General features: G+C 38.8%; 1 protein-coding gene across 1 annotated transcript in view; it reads left to right on the top strand.

The window, feature by feature from the left end:
• Positions 1-240: 240 nt before the first annotated feature.
• Positions 241-19,971, top strand: part of LOC131239846 (protein NBR1 homolog) — a 32,074-nt gene continuing 12,343 nt past the window's right edge. Inside the window, exon 1 of the mRNA XM_058237731.1 lies at positions 241-513. Coding sequence (XP_058093714.1) covers positions 490-513 — 24 coding nt within the window. The 5' untranslated portion in view covers positions 241-489. The remainder of the gene's footprint in view (positions 514-19,971) is intronic.

Below are 19,971 nucleotides of genomic sequence, written 5' to 3'. Positions count from 1 at the left end.
AATTTTTATAATCATGCACTAAATGATCTTAAAAAATTTATGGACGGTGTGGATAGAAACAAATACATTATGGTGGGGCCCACAGAGTTTGACATCAGCTAGCTGGCTGATGTTGGGGTCAGCATCCAAACCGCGTCCTGTAACACACGTTTCATTTGATGGTGCCCCTCCCCCAAGGCTACTCCCGTAATTTCACAGTGGATAGATATTATCGGGAATTTCTTCGGGAAGAAGGAAACAAACGCAGAGAGAGGGAGAGACGGAGAGAGAGAGAGAGAGAGAGAGAGAGAGCATTTTAGTCGTAGTCATTAGAAAAGGAAGGCGGATAGAGCGCGCAGTGGAACGCGCGTACAGCGGCCTACGTCCGCCCGCTGCAAGCTGTTTCATCTCCTCCAAATCGCTGAAGAGTTCTCAACCTTTCCCTTTCTTGTTTTATATACATATTAACAGAAAGCTCGTGTGGGCTGCGGTACACAGCCAGATAAAGAAATGGAGTTGGATCTAGTGATCAAGGTCAATCACCCTCTCTATCTTTTGATTTTCTTTTGTACGTTGTTAGACTTATAATAGGGATTTTTATTTGTGTTGTTTTCCTGATTGTTTTTTGATGTTCTATTCTCTCCTAGTTTTAAATCCCTATACAATCATTCTACATCTCTCAGATGTAGATTTTTTTTTTTTCCTTTTGGAAGATATAAAATTTACTTATTATTTCTTAATAATATTTGGAGTATTTATAGTTTTGATACAAAATCAATCTTTTAGGGGTCGTTTGGATGTCTGTAAATGGTTTACAGCCTGTCCTGTTTGGCTTTAAGTTGTAAATGATTTACAGGTAAATGAATGATTGTCTGTGTTTGGATAGCCTGTAAATTGTTTAAGTCCTGTGAATGGAGAGCCAATCTTTGAAAATATAGCCATTAGGCTGTAAATGGAGAGCCTGTAAATGAAATCCCACCTTTTTCCCTGTAAATGAGATGGGGGTAAATGCTGTAAATCATTTATAGGCAAAAAAATGCCATCCAAACGCCGAGTGTAAATGATTTCTCATTTACAACCTGCTCCATTTACAAGCATCCATACGACCCCTTAAATTTCAATGGTAATGAAAACACTGTATGTGGTTTATCATGTCAATTCCGTTTGTGATATTAATACTTGGAAAAGGATCCCAAGCAAAAATGTGCATCTGAGATTAATTGATTAAAAAAAACAAAAAACAAGTGTTTCATTAGAGATGGAGGAGAAAGGAAATTCCTTTGACATTTCATGAGAAGGGAGAACCCATGTTGTGAATTTCTTTTATTAGGATTCAAAAAGGCGAAGGATACATCTAGGGGGAGTTCCTGGTGAAAGTGGAGGGAAGGCAGTGCCGTCCATTAGCTAAACCATCTGTGACCCAATTTGGCTTTTCTATGAATTTGGTTAAGAGAAATGTTTAGCCTCAAGGAGAGAAGGCAGATTGATACTACCATGGCTAGTCCATAAAATGAAATGATACAACCATGGTCAATTTTTTTAATTAAATATTTTTATACAACCACGGTCAATTAGACATACGAGCACTACATGAAAATAATGAAATAAATCTCATAAAGGTCTGGCAAAACCAATTTTTTCATGCTAAAATCATATAAAAAGGAAATGCGCCAATATAGGTGGTAGGTTGGAGTGGTCAAGTTGAACCTTAATGTTAAGAGCATAACATGCACGGGCGTGACCTGCTCAGATGATTTTGAGATTTGGATGTTGAAGGTGCGAACCAAATAGCATTGCCTTTAGGGAATATGCATGGTGGGACCTCTATTCAATTCACTTTTTGGTGCACAAGGAATTTTTAGACATGGCCTCGTTGGACACTTTAAAGTTGTTAATTGAGCACATAAAATGCATGTGTCACATGCGTACAACATCCAAGCTGCTAAAAAGGTGGGCCCACCTTGAAGATAATTGGGTGCAAAAGTGAGAAAGATCCACCCATTATGTGAGGGTACATTCAGTCAATCCCCTGTCTATCCATTGTTTTCTGCTGTGTGGTTGATTGGATCGATGGATTGGCCTGCCTTTTGCACCCAATTATCTTCTAGGTGGTATCTACCTTTTCTAGAATGCTGTTTTCACATGGCATATTGGCCATAAGCGCTCAATGGATGGTAACTTTATGGACACAGATGGATTTGAACATTCCTCTTGATGCAAATGCTAGTAGGCTCTGTATCATGAAGTGATATGGTAATGGAGAGAAACATACATGATATGGTAATGGAGAGAAACATACACTAGTATATTATTGTTTGGGATTATAATTATTGTTATTATTTTTTGCATATCCATATTTTCACAGATTGTACAACAAAAACAATATGCTAAGAAAGAAAACATGATGTGTGTATCCATTCATTTTGGACCGTATTATGGATTCATTGGTTCAATAACTTTTTCAATTTAAACTAACGTGTCTTGAAAAAGGTTTGTTTTGTGGATAATAGATTCATGGGTTCCAAAGTTGTTCCAATTCAAATCAATGTGGCTCGAAACAATTGGTTTTGTGGATAAGGTAACGGAGTGTCTCTCAACTAATGTTGAAGGCAAAGCTAGTAAAAAGTTGGCTCTTAAACTTAGTCATCTAAATTGCAAGATTAAAGAACACCGGGAAAAGAATTTCGGGGTGATTGAAGAAGTTTAGGATGGAAACATAGGACCTAGATAGAATTGAGGTGAAATGTGGATTTTGTTAGAGGAAGAGAGCCAACCTGTCTTTAGAATCTCGAAGATGAGTACAATAGGCAAGTTTGGAAGAGGAAGTGGAAGTAGTGGTCAAGGAGCAATGGGTTTGAGGGTGATAAAAATACTCCATTCTTCCATGGTATTACGTTAGCAAGAAGAGGTCATAATGTTGAATCTATAATGGGGAAGAAGGCTGGATAAAAGATAAATGCCAAATTTTGAGGGAAGTGTTAAATTTCTTTAAGATATGTCCAATGTAAAAGTTGGATTGCACGAGCTCAGCAATCTTCAATTTGATCAATGTTCTAATGCCCAATGAATCGCTTTGAAAGCCAATTCTTTGAGGACGAAGTCAGGGTGGTAGTGCTGCCACGAGTTGTCTTTGTTGTTTGCAATGAAATTTGGAAAGGGCACTCTTGACAATATGAATCACTTGAAAAAGAAAGATATTTCTTTTGTAAAATATCTATTACGTGATTAACTTGTATTGGCTCTGGTTTGTTTAAAAAAAATGCAATATGAGGAACTATATATGGAGCAATCCAGCATATATTGATACCAATTGCTCAAAATTTGTTACCCGACTAAATTGAAAACCACTTATGAATTGTTTTTCACCTTTTAAGTGTTCGTGCTCCGGGGCTTGGTGATTTCTCGTTCACATTTAATCAATTTTTTTGGAAAGATGTCAATATGGATCTTTTCTATTTCCATTGGAATTCCATGAAAGAGGGAAGTTAGGGAAGGAGGAGATAGGTGCTTCATCACTTTGATCCCAAAAAGGAGGGAGTAGGGGTGTCAATTGGCCGAGTTAGGGCCGGCCCATGCTTTGTCCAACCCCGGCCCACATTATTTAATCTAATCCCAAACCCGGCTCGGGCTCGTGAGGAGCTAAGATATTCTTTGGTGGCCCCTGTAGTAGAGAGAGAGAGAGAGAGAGAGAGAGAGAGAGAGAGAGAGAGAGAGAGAGAGAGAGAGAGAGGTGAGTCTGTTTCAATGACCCAACATGCTGCTACTGGCAACAAGGGCTTGATTGGAGTGTAGAGAGATGAAAGGAGTGGGTTGGAGGAGAGATAGAAATGGTAGGTTGGAGGAGGTGAGAGAGAGGGAGACGGTTCATCGGAGGAAGCTCCTATATTGATAGTGGACAACCGACCAGCTTACTAAAAGCTCTAGAGCTGATGGGAAAGGACCAGTTTATTTGTATATGTAGGTCCTCCGAGGCAAACCCAGGTGAGACCTCCCTGTGGGCAACCCCCGCTTCGCGCGGGTCCTTAAATCACACAGTCCCATAGTGGGCCCTACCTCATGGTCATTTTGCATCACACAGGCCCTACTTCGTGGGTCACCTCACCCTGGCGTGGAGATACAGTACATCCTTGGAATCACACCAAGATGCCCCCGCATCATGTATTATATTTTATTAAGTATTTCTTTTAATTAGAAAGTCCAACCGATTAGGGTTGCCGGCTTAGGTCGGCCCACGATCGTGTTTATATGAAATTCACCCCAAGCACAACTTGTTTCACCTTATGTTAGGGTTCAGGGTCCAAAAATCACCCCTGTCCATATTTCAGGTGGACCACACAATTGAAAAACAATATATAGAGCAACACTCACCCTCCAAACTATTTCCCTTTGTTTTGGCTACCTGAATAATCTATGGGGCTTACATTTGGGCCCCAGGCCTTAGTTTTGGTTTGGTATTGAATGGTTGAAGTAAATTTACCTAGCTCATTATGGTGGCCCCCATAAAAATCAATGGCGGGCATCCCTCTCTCTATTGAAAGCTTTTTGGAAAAAAAATTACGGAAGGCACACCTTGATTTTTATGGGTCCAAACATGATGTCTATATGAGATATACTCCAACCATTACATGTGCAATCCTACCTTAGGCCATGGGTTAAAAAATTAGGCTGACTTGTGATTCATGTGGGCCACACAAAAGGAAACCGTTGCGAGAGACGTCCACCCTAGATTCTTATAGGGACCACTGTGATGATTTTACAAAATTTACTCTACCCATTAGATGTCACACCAATATTTAGGCATAGGGCCCATAAATCAAGCCCATCTATGATTCAAGTGGGCCACACCAAGGGAAATAGTTCAGAGGGTAAGCATTGTCTTATTTATCGTTTCCAACGTGTGGCCCCTTTGAATTACGGATGGTGATGATTTTTAGGCCATGGGCATAACGTGGCGTGACACACTTGATGGTCGGGTGGATTTAACATTAACACTACCTGCTTTTCAAAAATCATATGAAAAATCTAGACCTGTCTTCAGTGAATCCCTAGACCTATTGAAGTGGGTGGATCCCTAATTGTGGGGTCCACCTTGATGTATGTGTCTTATATCCATGTCGTCCATCTGTTTCAACTGCTCATTTTAGGGAATTGGCCTAAAATTGCAGTAGATACAAATTCAGGTGGACCACACCACAAGAAACGATGGTGATCGAACTCCTACCATTAAAAGCTTCTTGGGAGCCATCGAAATGCTTATTTGCCATCCAACCTATTGATAAGATTACAAGACCTGGATGAAGGGACCACACAAATTTTAGCTTGATCAAAAACTTTTGTGGCCCACAAAGTTTTTAATGGTCAATCATCACTATTTCTTGTGTGCTCCACCTGAGATTTGGATCTCTTGAAAATTTGGCTAATGTCCTAAAATGCAATAGCTAAATGTATGGACGGCATGGATATAAGACACATTAAGGTGTGCCCCACAATCAGGGATCCACCTACCTCGGTGGATCTGGGGATCCATTGAAGCTGCGTTCAAAAAAAACTCATCCGGACAGGAGCAGATTAGGTTAGGCTCGACCTCACCTAAGACCTTACCATGGGGCCCCACCTTGATGTATGTATTCTATATCCATGTCGTCCATCTGTTTTTACAAACTAGTTCAGGGCGTGAGCCTAAAAATGAAGTAGATCCAATTCTCAGGTGGACCATACCATAGGAAAAAGTGGTGATTGAACATTAATGGGCCATACAAGTTTTGGATCAAGCTGATATTTGTTTTCTCCCTTCATCAGGTTTATTTGAACTTGTCAACAGGTTGGATGGCAAATAAACACTACGCAAACATTAGCGTGGGCCCTAGGGAATTTTTTAATGGTAGAGTGTCCGATCACCACCGTTTCCTATGGTTTGGTCCACCTAGAATTGTATCTGCTTAATTTTTTTCGGATTATGCACTAAAATGATCTAGAAAAATGGATGGATGGTGTGGATATAGAAAATACGCATTAAGATGGGCTCCATGGTAAGGGCTGCACACCCACCCACCCATGTGATATCTGTGTACGAAATAACTTTCCTCAGGAACCACCCTTTATTTTTTAGGGGACCCACCATGATGTTTATGTGAGATCCACTTCGACCAATGTATGTGCAATCCTATGTTATTATACTAAGGGCCATAAATCAGGATGATCTGTGATTCAGGTGGGCCACACGAAGGGAAACAGTTGGGAGAGAAACGTCCACCCTTGATATTTACAGGGCCTACGCTGATGATCATATAAAATCCACTCCAAGTATTAGATATAAAAGGGGTGAGCATTATGTTGTACACCTTTTCCAATCGTGTTGTCCACCTGAAACACGGACGGGGCTGGTTTTTGGGCTTTCGACCTAAAATGGGGTGACACACTTGGTGGTTGGGTGGATTTTGCACGAACAACATGGTGGGGCCCACCCCAACTGGCAACTCCTTTTGGGTAACTGTGAAATGGCCTTTCCTTCTATGCCTTTTGGGTAAAAGTTGAAATGGTATTTGAATGTTTGAAAGTGTTTTAAACTTTAATAGGCTGGGATGGGTTGGGCTATCAGGCTTTTGGATGTCTTAGTCCAAGCCTGGCTTGATTTAGAAACATGCCTGAAACTTAAGCCCGAGCCTTGCTCTCAACCCTGATACTCCAGCCCAAGCCTGGCCTTCTTGACGGCCCCATTGACACCCCCAGTGAGGGAGTGATTGGTGTGAAAGAGTTTCAGTCAATCAGTCTACTTGGATGTCCTTACAAAAATTTGGCTAAAATCTTAGTGATGAGGTTGGCTAAAGTTCTTTGTAGGGTGGTTTCCTTTTCTTAAGATGCCTATGTTGAAGGAAGATTTATCTTGGATGGGGCTTGATTTTGATTAAAAAGGGGGTGAGCATGGTTACCGCTGTAGGCCCATGGCCCATGACCCACTTTAAGGCCCAACATGTGCTGATTTTGGACCATTTGTTGCTAGATTTAGGACCTAAATATCAAGAATTGCAATTTACTATTTGTGAAAGATATTGGAACTGATTTGAAGATGTGATTGAAGATTTTGAGGATTATTTTCTAGATTTTATGGGAACTGATTTGAAGATGTGATTGAAGATTTCGAGGATTATTTTCTAGATTTTCTTTTGCTATTATTAAGCTTGTTGCTGTCTTGGGTCGATTGGATTGATTTGAAATAAATTAAGATTGATTCAAAATCAATCTAATAGTTAGGGGGATTTTCATTAAAGATTCATAGGGTTGTCTTTTGGATCTATAAAGGAGGATGGTGTGGGAGGTAGGCATTCTACATTTCTTGAGTGTGAGTTTTCGTAAAGTATTGTAAGAGAAGTTTGAATCTTAGTAGGCTTTTCAGCTAGCAAGCAACGATTGCTGTAAGTTATTTCTCCCTCTATGTTCAAATATTTTTTGTGAGTGTGTACTTGTTCATCTGTTTGTGATTTGGATCGAGATATCATTGACTCGATAATCGGCCTACACCATTTTGGTATCATAGTGGGTCATCTTTGGGGATTTTTGACTCTATATCATCCCCTAATGGCTTTAAAGGGGGTGACATAGGAAGAGTTCAAGCAACCCAATTGATCCACGCTCATAGAGTGAGTGGAGGTAGATCCACTCTTGCATATGGTAGGCAATTTTACTTACTAATCAAGTGGGAGAGCTCCAGTGTGGAGGGAATTTGGAGATTGCTATTGGAGCATGTGGACACATAGGGGAAAGTTCTCATAAAGTTCCTAACCAACGATGGGTGGCCTGGCTTCCGAAGACACCAATGACCTAAATCCTTAGATTGTTTCAACGTGACAGAGAGCTCAGAATTAATGTAGGAAATTTGGAATTTCATGGTCGATTGTATATTGATGATTTCATCAACTGGCTAAGCAAGGTGTAAAAGGTGTTCGAGTACATGAAAATCCTGGATGATTGGATTGTTAAGTAGCTATGCAGTTTTCCAATCACGCATTAACATGGCGGGACAATCTCCAAGCTGAGTGAATCATGCAATGTAAGGAAAAAGTAAATGCCATCGAGGTGGGCTCCTACGGTCAGGGTCTCACCCACATTGTTGATTTCAAGTAGTAACCAATTCGTAGTAACCAATCCGCGCCTGTACGAAAGGCACCCCACAAGAATCCTGTGCTAGGAAACTAGGTGGGGCCCACCACATGTCTTAATTATTGTATGCTAGCTGCATTGTATTATATAAATTCATTTGTGTTACTATTGGAGTGATTTCTCATGGCAACTCATGCTGTTTGGGCCCCATTAAATGAAAACTTATTGTGTAATGCATTCTTTTTGCAATTTTTTTATTACCAAATATTTAAATGTGTATTTAGGCATGTACTGAAGTTTCAGTGAAAATTCAGCCGTTTTCCCCATGCTTCCCCATGTTTCCCCGCATTTCCAGTTATTTGCGATAACGATATTATATCTTTTATCTCCGGCCAAAGAAATTGGTAGCGATACTGACAATTGGAACATTGGGTGCGACGTGGTCCTCGTGGATGCTTGCCACATTTTGTTAGGGAGGCTGTGGTTGTGGATTGAGATATGGTGTGTTTTACTCAATCTAACAGCTATTCTTTCTTCAATGATAATGTTAATATCACATTGCTCTCAATGGAACATCTTTCTAGATCCAAATTTGAAAAAAGAGGAGTGTTAGAAATTGCTCAATGTGTCTGAAGAAGAAATGAAGGAGATAGACATCATCTTTGTCTAAGTTGCTAAAGAAGCAAAATAGTTGGCTATTCCACCTCTCATGTAGAAGCTCCTTCATGAATATCAAGACGGTGCTTGAAGAGCTCTTAGTTGGATTAACTCCTATGGGCAACATTCAACACCTCATTGACCTGTTATCAGGTTCGAACATATGCTGTATCTTGTGCATTACCAGATGAGTCTAGTTGAGCAAGCTGAACTTTTGTTGATTGATTGGTTCAACATAAAGAAGCTCAAAAGAAAAAAAAGAGAAGAAAAAGAAGCGAAAGGATATTAAAGAAAGCGGAGCAAAGTACCGAGAAGCTGAAATGAACATCGCCGCAAGAAGATACATTAAGAAGGTGACTTGGTTATGGTTTATCTTCGTAAAGAAAGGTTTTGGATTGATATTTACAACAAGCTCAAGTCTAAGAATGTTGGACGTTGCTGAGTCACGAGAAAGTTGGGTGGCAATGCTAAGATCGAGTTGGTAGATAACTTGGATATCTCGTTGACTTTCAATGTGGGATATTTGTTCGAGTATCATGGCGAGTTGCTTGATGTGCAAGATGAAGTTATATTGATAAAGACAAACAACTCCCTAAGAAATAGAAAAAAAATGTGGACCAAGCGTTGCAAATCAGGACCATTGGCATTCGATGAGGTCAATGAAAACAATACTTGGTTAAATAGAAGAACAAGTCCAATTCTAAATGCACATGGATCACGGGTGACGAATTGAGGAAGATTGTATGCATTCCTCTACTACTTGTAAGTAGTGTTCGAAATATTGGTATCGTGTTACGTATTGCATTCTTGGGATACGAATACTTATCGGTTATCACATGGGATGTTTCGGTTGTATCATGTAATGTATTGCTGTTGTTGGAAACATGGGGAAACATTGGGAAATTGGTTGAATTTTTCAATGGAAACTGTGATTGTTAAAAAAGGCATCAATACACCTATAAATCAAAACATTACAAAAAAAGTACACATAATAGGTTTTCTTTATATGGGGTCCTAATCTATGCATTGTCTAATGAATTGATGCAAGTATATTCAATGTCTATTCATATAATTTATAAATGTAAAAAGACCGTGTGGAAACACAAGCAATACATTCAAAAGCAAAAGAAAAATCACTAGATTAGGTTACATACTTGTTTGATTTGATTTTTGGATACATATTGCAAACGATTTGCAAGAAATTGGGAAATTTTGATTTCTTTCAATTTTCCGCAACTTGGCCCATCTCCTCCTTATCTTGAAATCGAAGCTACCAATTCATGATTTTTTCATGCAAAACATGAAAAATCATGGATTTGTAACAATTTGACACTAATTTAACATGATTTACAGAAAATAAAAGGATCAAAATTCGGAAATACTCGCTAGATCGAACATGTGAGATATATTGCACTACTTGTGTGTTTCGTATCACATTGGTGGGATACAAGATATATCGTGGGATATATCGGCCGATATTGTCGATATTTAAAACACTGCTTGTAAGAAGTGTCCCACTTGCTAGAGTTGAGTTCTTTCCAATCCGGGGTGAATATAGGCCTACGACTCACCATAAGGCCCAACATGTGCTGATTTTGGATGATTTGTTGCAAGATTTAGGGCCTAAATGTCAGTAACTACAATTTACTATTTGTGGAAGATATGGGGTTGATTTGAAGATGCGATTGAAGATTTTGAGGATTATTTTGTAGATTTGCTTTTACTATTATTATGCTTATTGCCATCTTAGGTAGATTAGATTGATTTGAAATTAATCTAATGGTTTGGGGGGTTATCCCTAAACATTCATAGTGATTGTTTTTAGGGTTTACAAAAGTGGGATGGTGTAGGAGGGGTAGGCATTCTATATTTTATGAGTTATGTGTTTTCTTAAGCAGTGTTTTGAATAGTGCTTGTAACATATGCTACAATGTTTTTTTTTTTTTTTAATTTTAATTTTTACCATGCAAAATAGTGGTGAACCATTCTTATTAAATGGTGTAGAACGCACATTTTAAAAATAACTTAAAAATTAACTGCAAGTTTTTTTTTTCCCTCATGTAAGATGGTGACGACCCATTTTTATTAATGGTGTATAACTCATAGTTGAAAAATAACTTAAAAGTTAAGTTCAAAACAAAAGGCTTTCGAAAACCCCTCTTTCGAAACCCTAAGTCAGCGCAAGCATCTCTCCACCCCAAATCCCTCTCTTCGATTCTGTATATTTATAGAGCCATTGAAGGGGAGATTTTGGCTGATTGATCAACCCTGAAAGAAGGTCCATTTGCTGTATATTCGTGATTATTGGAGCTCAAATTAAGGAGAAAATCAGATTTCCCCCCTTCCACATCCTTGCTACTACGAGTCTCAAATATCTCTCTCCGTTTTTATTATTATTATTATTTTTATTATAATTGAACCTCTTCTCAAGGTTGATAGAGATGTTATTGCCCTTTAATATTTGTTAATGGGTTCTTTTTCACTTTGAATGAAGATTTATTATTTCCTTTAGGATTTTTTTATTTTTTTTTTTCATTTTAGGATGCCAGTTACCATGCAATTGTTGTAGGATAAGGGGTTGCTATCCATTTTTTTTTTTTTTTTTTGTTCTTTTTCTTTTTTTGTTTGTTTATTTTAGGGCCTGCTGTGGTGTGTGCATAGCATAGCACGATACTATGCAATGTTGTCAAAAGCGATCGCATAATCGATTATGTGATCCCATAATCGCATAATGCCATCAATGTGTGTGGATAGTATGCGATGGCATATCGCATAAAGCGATTGCATAATGGCATATGCAATCACATACTTTCCATTTTTTTTTTTTCGATTTTGTTTTCAACTTAAAATTTTTTAATTTTTGCAAAAAAAAAAAAAAAGAACTTGTGTGATTGCATAAGCGATTAGGCATAAGCAATCGCACAGGTTCGCTTATGCCATTTGACAACATTGGTTGCAGGATAAGTGATGCTATGCAAATTTTTTTAGTGGCCCGCCGCAATGCGTGTATTCGATGCAACCCAAGCTTTTTTGGAGGTGTTTAAACATGCTTAGATTTGAAAAAAAATGAATCATTTTTTTTGGCAATTATATATATTTTTTCTTTTTTACCCCCTTACTTTTTATCATATTTTTTCTATTTTTAAATTTAAAAAATAGAAGTATCGTATAACTTACTCTACACGCTATAGAGGGTCGAACACTAACAAACATGCTATTTAAAACATTACTTAGGCATTGTAAAAGAAGTTTGAATATTAATAAAGTTATTTCTCCCTCTCTATTCAAATATTTCTTGTGAGTCTATGTGTTCGTTGCTTTGCGATGCGAGTGTTGAGGTCTCATGGTTAAAAAAAAACAATTGTTGGACTTTGGGGTTAAATGTTCAAGTTTCACAACTTCAGACTGATACAATGATTTCTTCTGAAGGCTCTAGAGAGTAGGCGTGCTATGAATGGAAACTATTTTAATGTTCTTTAAAACAGTTTCATGTCAGAAAATGAATTGGTCCAAGACAAAAATGCTATGACTAGGGTTTCAAAGGGTGATGCGGCAAGCTTGGCTTCCACCTTGAGCAGCCAATTGGGGACTTTCCCTTTTGAATAAGCAAATGGGAAATCCTCTTAAGGGTTTATGGGTTCTAGTAGTGGAAAGTAGAGGCTATGATGGTCTTAATTGGGCATTTTTGTTTTATCTTATTCCCACGCATGGGATTTGTTGGGAGACGGCTCCGCTAGATTAAAGCATGTATATTGTTGCCGTGGTATTCAGTTATCATTAATGGCTGTCCAAAAGGGTTTTTTAACTCTTTTTTTTTTTTCCCCAAAAGAATGGAAGGAGTCTCAGGCATGGAGATCCTTTGTTCCCTCGTCTTCACTACCACAGGAGAGGCCCTATCTCGAGTTCTTCGCTGGTTGTCAAATTTAGGTTTAATTAACGGCATGTCAGTGGGTAATAATGATATGGAGGTTACAAATGCGCAATTTGTAGACAGTACAATGCTTTTTGTTGAGGGATCATTGCAGGAAGGATGTTTGGGGATACTCCCATTTGCTTTGAGATCGTCTTGGGTCTCGAGGTGAATGTTTCTAAGAGCTCCTTCATAGGAATCAACTTGAGTCTGGGGCAAGGTATTCAAAATCGGTTATGTTTCGGCCATAACGGTTGATATGTAACAGTAATGGTATGAACCGTTGCGTGATATGGCCCTGAAACGGGGCACCTCTGTTTTTTCGGTTCGTAATGGCCATTACGGGGCCGTAACAGCAGTTACGGTACTATAACAAACGTTACGGGCCATAACCTAAAGAAAAATGGAAAAAAAAAAACATACCTTTTTTTTTTTCCTTTTCTTCTTCTTCTTCTTCTACTTACTATTATTATTATTGGGCTGCTGTGACTGCGGCGGCAGCAGTTGCTGCCCTTCTTCTCTCTCTCTCTCTCTCTCTCTCTCTCTCGTTTCGGTCCCCTCTCTCTTCTTTCCCTCTTTTCTTTTCATTTCCTTCCCTCTCTTCTTTTCTTTTTCCAGAAAAAAACGAATGGACTTCACAGCCACACAATTTTCTTTCTTCTTTTTTAGTTTTTTAATTATTTTTTATTTTTTATTTTTATACTCTGCAGTGTACGCTGCATAGTGCACACGCACTATTTTATTATGTGGGGTGGGGCCTATCTTGATTTATATATAGTAAATCCATGCCATCCATAATTTTTCAGGTTCATTTTAAGGCATGATCCTTGAAATGAAGGGATCAAAATCTCAATTGGATCACGCAATTGGGATTGAATGCCCACCGTTAAAATCTTCTTAGGGCCCATTATAATGTTTATTTTCCATCCAACCTGTTGATGAGGTCACATGGACCTTCACTTTGATGAAGGGAGAACACAAATAACAGCTTGATCCCAAAATAAAATGTGTTAAGAAATTTTTAATGGTGGGAATTAAATCCATATTTTGTGATCCACCTAAGATTTGGATCAGCCTCATTTTTTTGGTCCATGCCCTGAAATAAGTAGGCAAAAAGGATGGACCACATGGATATACAACAAATGCATTGATGTGGGCCCCACTTTTAAAGGCATGCTCACTAGTGGTCCACTGAAGATTTAGATCTACTTGAATTTTTGGACCATGCCTTAAAATGAGTTGGCAAAACGGATTGACGGCATGGATATACAAATACATCAACCTGAGATCTGGATTTGCCTCATTTTTTTCCAATACCCTTAAATGAGTTGACAAAACGGATGGAAGACATGTATATATAATACATAATCGAGTGGACCCTGCATACATGGCCCTAAAAATTTATACATGAGGTATATATCAACTCAAAATTAACCAATTAAATTTTGGGACCATCGTTGCTAAGACACAATCCCAAAATTAAATTGTTTGAACAATTTTCACTATTAGTTTGCAGACACTTATTTTTTGAAATAGGACCATTTGATATTTTTCAAATTTCACTGTCCAATAAATGTCCACCAATCCATAAGTGGTATAAGTGCCAATAGATTGCATTAATTTGAGGCTAGTTTAGGGCATCAAACGGTCCCCTAATTAGCCCCAAATTGATAACACTATTTACCCCAATTAAATTTTTTATTTTTTTTAAAGATCTATTGAGGAAAATGATATCAAATTGTTAGGTGTATGAATTACATAATAGGATACAAAAGTCCCTAAACTCTATATATTGAAATAAAATGTATGTGAGTCATGAAGTATGCAATGCACTAGCACTATAATTAAAAGGAAAACTTGAAAATATAAGATGTTTTGGTATTACATTCATTATAGTAATTTTATATAGATAGAAAACTAAATATAAAAGGTTTGCAGTTAATTCCAGGTTGTCAGGTTCATAAATCCATCAAACAACCCGATATAGCATTATTATCAAAGAGTGGACCGTTACACCACCATAAACATGTTCCAAATTATAAATAAATGCATATTTGGAATATTTAGAATATTCCGGATTTAATGGATATTTTTCCATAATTTTTTGACCCTTTTTTTTTTTTTTGGTGGCACCGTTACACACCCCGTATTGGCCGATACGGGGTGTATCCGTATCGGTAATGGTGGGCACTGTTACTCCCACTGATACCGCAACGGAACACCTTGGTCTAGGGATGGTTATTGCAATTGTTGGGGACATCGGCTGCTGTGATGCTAGTGTCTGTCCCAACCATCTGGGTATATGAATTCTGTTAAGAGGAAGAGGGGCTGAGTGGTGGGAGGAAATGGTCAAAAGTTTCCAGGTGAAACTTGCATCTTGATAAGGGGTTCTGTTATCTTTGGTTGGTGTAGAATAACACATAAAACCAACACTGTTTTGTATTCCTATATATCTTTTGTCTATTTTCAGATGTCTGGTGGAGATCGTCATGAGGCTAGAGGCAATTGGAAAAATCTTTTGTGGAACAGCAGCAAAGAATCCCACAAAATTTCAGTAGTTTGGAAGGATGTTCGCAAGCCAATTGAGTTAGGGGCTTGAAGTCAGAGATACCAGAACAATGATTTTTTTTTTTTTTTTTTTCTTGATATGCAGAACAATGAACATGGCTCTTCATTCTAGCAAAACGCTGGTGGAGACCTGGAAATGGGTAACCATCAATGCTCAGAAAGGTCCTAATTGCTAAATTCAGTTAGTTAATGGATGGGATATTTTGGGTGCATCAAAGAGGAAAGGCTCCATTACATGGAGGGCAGTTTCTTTAGTCCAGCATTTTTGTATCTTCATGAGATTTAGAGTGGGCAATGGATCCATGATCAGCGTATGGAATGATCTATCATGCAGTGAGTCTACCCTGCCCTGCATGGTAATTAATGTTGGTATTTAATTGCTGAGAGTAAGGAGGTCGTGTTCTCTGAGTACTTCCATAGTATTGGTGGGAAGGTCATATGGGGCCCTATATTTCGTTGTCATCTGGAAGGTGAGGAAATTGTATTACTGGTTCAATTGTTAAACTTACTTGACAAGATTTACATCCCCTTTGATGGGGGTGATAAAAAGGATCTGGGATGTGACTGACTGGAACTTGTCAGTAAGGGCCCTTGCTAAGGAGTTGGAGGGAGGTAAACAGGTCTAGGTCAGCACTGTTCAGCACTCTGTGGAGAGGTTCCTTACCATTGAAAATTAAGGCCTTTATGTGGGCGGCATCTGGCATGCCTAGGGAAGATTTTAACAATTGACAACCTGAAAAGCCTGGTATTGCTATCCTGACCAGGTGCATGATGTGCTGCAAGAACGAAGAGATGGTTAATAATTTATTATTAACATGTCTTGTTTTGGAAAAGGCATGGACTCATGTGGTTGCCAAATTTGATATTAACTAGGTCATGCCAAAGACAGTGGATTGCCTAGTTGGTGGTTGGTCTCTGACGTGTGTGGATCTATTGGAAGGGCTTTATGAAGGATGGTTTGCCAAGTAACGCTGTGGGCTATTTGATTGGAAAGAAATAAGCGAGTGCTCGATGGCAAAAAAGTTTCAAATGCAGGACAGAAAAATTCTCAGACTTGTTTCAACATGGAGCAGTGCTGATTTGAGCTTGCAGAAGATCCCTGTGGTTATGATGTCCGCCAATTGGAACGCTGTGCTGCAATTGAACTTCCAGATCCCTAAGCCTAAGACCTCCTGGAAGCTGCCTCTAAGTGGGTGTTTCAATGCCAGTTTTGATGGGTGCTCATTTGGGAACCCTATATTTTGCGGGAATTTGGGGCTGTGTTCATAACTTAGTGGCTGTTGGAATTCGCTGGCCCTATTGGAATCCAAGATTCTAATTTTGCATAGGTAGCCCTGCTGCAATTCATAAACTGCTTGTTGAGCATAGTCTATTGTGGCTGTGGTTTAAGGTGATTCGAGGAATTCTATCGCATATGCAGTTACTGTGAAGATTCCATGGAGAACTGCAAATATGGCTGATAGGGCCCTGCCATGGATTTGTGCATAGGAGGCTGATTGCGTTTTTGCAAGTGGAAGAGAAGCAAACAACATTGTTGATGCTTTGGTCAAAGAGGGAACGTCAAGATCCCAGCTCATGATTTTTGTCATAGTGCTAGCTATATGGTCTGCCAGGGCTGCCTTGCTGCCTAGCTTTGTTCTTCCCTCTGTTTAGAGCTGCTGTTGCTTTCTGAGTTGCTATGTTCAGATTAGACTGCCCTGATGTTGTATTAGTATGTTTTCTCCTTATAATTTGTTCTAGAATGTGATTGAAAGAGAGAAAATATATGAGAAAGAGTGAGAGAAGAGAGAGGACAGCAATAGCCTCTCATGCCCCTACTTTATTGTTATTAGGGTTTGTTCATTAAAAGCAAAAGTACAAAAATGCCCCTACATAACATTAAAAAAATGCCCTTCTACACTAAAGTTATTACATAACATTGGCCCATGGGCCTAAATCTCAACCCAACACATATGCCTAGAAATCACAGTAAACCACATGAGAGGACAAGCTGGCCCACGGAACCACATGCGGGACCACTTGTAAGATCAATACAGTCCCTTAACATAATTAAATCCAACTATCCATCAGAAAAGGAGAGAGTAAAGGCTATATTCTCTTTTGAAAAGCAAGTGATATAATTACGCCTATCAAATGTGTCTCTCGGACATTCTGATTTATTTCATGTTTCTGTTCTATTATCTGCCTAGTGTGATAGACAGAATGGAGTAACTTCAGAGGGTCTTTTGGAAGGGCAAGGATGCATCACACGAGGAACAGGCATTAGAAGCTTGAAGCCTGAGAGTAAATGATAGGAGATTATGGAAGGGAATTAAAAAAATGATATTTTGCAGTCCAATCTGTTTGTTGCATGCTTCAAGCCAATGGGGAGGCCAAAGCACTTATGAGGCAAGTATGGCGTCCAAATTCCCTCCCAGGGTGGTTGTGTTCTGTTTGGTGCCTGTTTTGGAGTTTGGAAAACAGATTGTAACTTTCAATCACCTTAGGGACTGATGAAGTGAGATTGAAAGATGTAGAACTAAACTGAAGGTCTTACCAGGTTAAGCTCCATATTCTTCCAAAAGTGCCACAGTGTAGATGAATAGGACAAACAATGGATTGTTTTTATGCACAACCAACCTCCCATTTCTTCAAAAGGTTCATTGTCTTCTTTCTAAGCCTCTTCTTCACCTTGCTTACATCCTCCATTCAACAAAAGACCCTAATCTTGGCCATTGTTTTGCTTCCCACCATCGTTTTTGCCTTATGCAGGTGGCAATCTCTGTAATATAGCCTGCCGCGTCCTCTGGATTTTGTCTATATGTTGTTGTATACTATCTCTGTTGCCTTTTCCACGTGTTCCCACAGCTCCAACCCCATTCCACGGAGTCCATGGCGCACCATGCTAGCATGATCTGAAATCTTATACATCCAATCAGCAAATACAACCCAAATCTACTTACTCTGATACCATTTTGATGTTATTTCTGTTGAATAATGAGATCATATCATAATCTATTGTTGGATAAAACTGGTAATATATAATTCTGAGAGCAAATAATGGTTTTGTGTGCTTGAGCCCTGACAAACCACTGACAGCTTGCACAAAGATCAGTGGGGAGCACTTAAGTCTCAATCAATGGCTGGATGCAAGGGAACCTAATGTCTAAAACCTTGAGAGGAAAATAAGTTCCTTGTTGTAATAAACAGAGTATCAACACATAATAAGAGTACATGTACAAACTGTTTAATAGAACTGTGTGCGCGCGCGCATGCGTGCGTGGAGTATCAAACTGTTGTAATAATAACAGCATCAACGCCCCTTTGAAGGTTTTTTTTTTTTTTCGTTTTTGTTTGGTCTTGGCATGGTGGAGGAATTGGAGAGGAAGAAAAAAGGCAAGATGGCAGTATTTATGTTGGCTGGAATTTGGTCACTATGTGAAGAGTAATAATAGATGCTTTAGGAACAAAAAAAGTCAGGTACGGGAATTATACAAAAGGGTAAAAATATATGTAATGGAATTGGAAAAGGCTTATTGAAGCCATAGTATAATGTTTTTTCCCCTTCTTTTCTTCTTTCTATCTTTTGTAATTCAGAAACTGTTTTATATAACCTCCCCATAAAGCAGCTGCTCCCTAAACAAACAAAACTCTCCAGAAAGTAGTAACTTACCCCCGTACATGCCAAAGACCTCAATAAGTAGCAACTACTCCTAAAACAAGCAAAGTTCACCAATAAAGTAGTGACTTACCCATTAAGAAGCAAAACTCCCCAATAAGTAGTAACTTATCCCTCACCATCATCATCACCATCATCTAAGCCTTGTCCCAACTAATTGGGGTCTGCTACACGAGTCCCTTTTTGATTCAGTACTAACAACTGTTTCATACCAATCTCGACAGTCTGCAATTGGTTAAAACTTGCACCCAAAACCCCAAGCAATTATAGAGCTTTCAGTAGTTTTTTTATTTTTTTATTTTTTTTTTATTTTTTTTTATATCACAGGTTCCTCCTATTTCTTTGCCTTCGGAAGTTCTGTTTATTATTTACTACGCATTCCTCCCATGTTTTTTCCTTTGAAAATTCTATTTATTACTTACTACAGTTCCCTTACGAGGTGGCTGGTGAATGGTCAGATCCTCCAAAGCTATGCCCCTATCTAGAGATGGGTCCCTTTTGTGTGTGTGTATGTGTGTGTTGGAATCCAAAACTACGCCCCTGCTTGGAGATTGGACTTGAAGACAACAATTAACAGATTGGAGACAACTATGGGCATCCCATTTCTAGAAGGGTCCAGAATGAATTTCCAGGCCATAACAGAAAAATAGAATACAAGGATAAGATGATACACTATATTAGGTTTCAACGAAGTCATGAGCATGGCTTAGGGATGTCTTTCTCCTAAAATATCCCTGACGCATAGCTACTTGCACAAATGTTACCATCCTCTGTCGTTTCTTGTGTCAGGTCAGAAACCTGAGTCATGAAATAACGACAAACTTGTGCTGGTCAAATACCTTTAGCAAGACTATATGTTTAGAATACTTTCCCTTTTTGAGAAAATGACCATGATCAACTTAGTCCATCACATCTTTTTCATTAATTAACAACATGATCACTTTGCGTTGATCTAATATTCCACGGTTAGAATCTTTGCTATCCTGTTTTTGCATTGTGGGTCTGTTTGGATTCTGGCAAAGTGGTGTCAAAACTAGCAATTCATGGCATGATGTCAGGGCTAGCTGGTCATGGACATGCTGTTGCTGACTGGATGTTCCAT

This window comes from Magnolia sinica, chromosome 3, assembly GCF_029962835.1.
Source record: "Magnolia sinica isolate HGM2019 chromosome 3, MsV1, whole genome shotgun sequence".
Taxonomy (NCBI): Eukaryota; Viridiplantae; Streptophyta; class Magnoliopsida; order Magnoliales; family Magnoliaceae; genus Magnolia; species Magnolia sinica.
The sequence above is the reverse complement of the archived record's forward strand: the minus strand, read 5'-3'. Positions and strand labels throughout refer to the sequence as shown.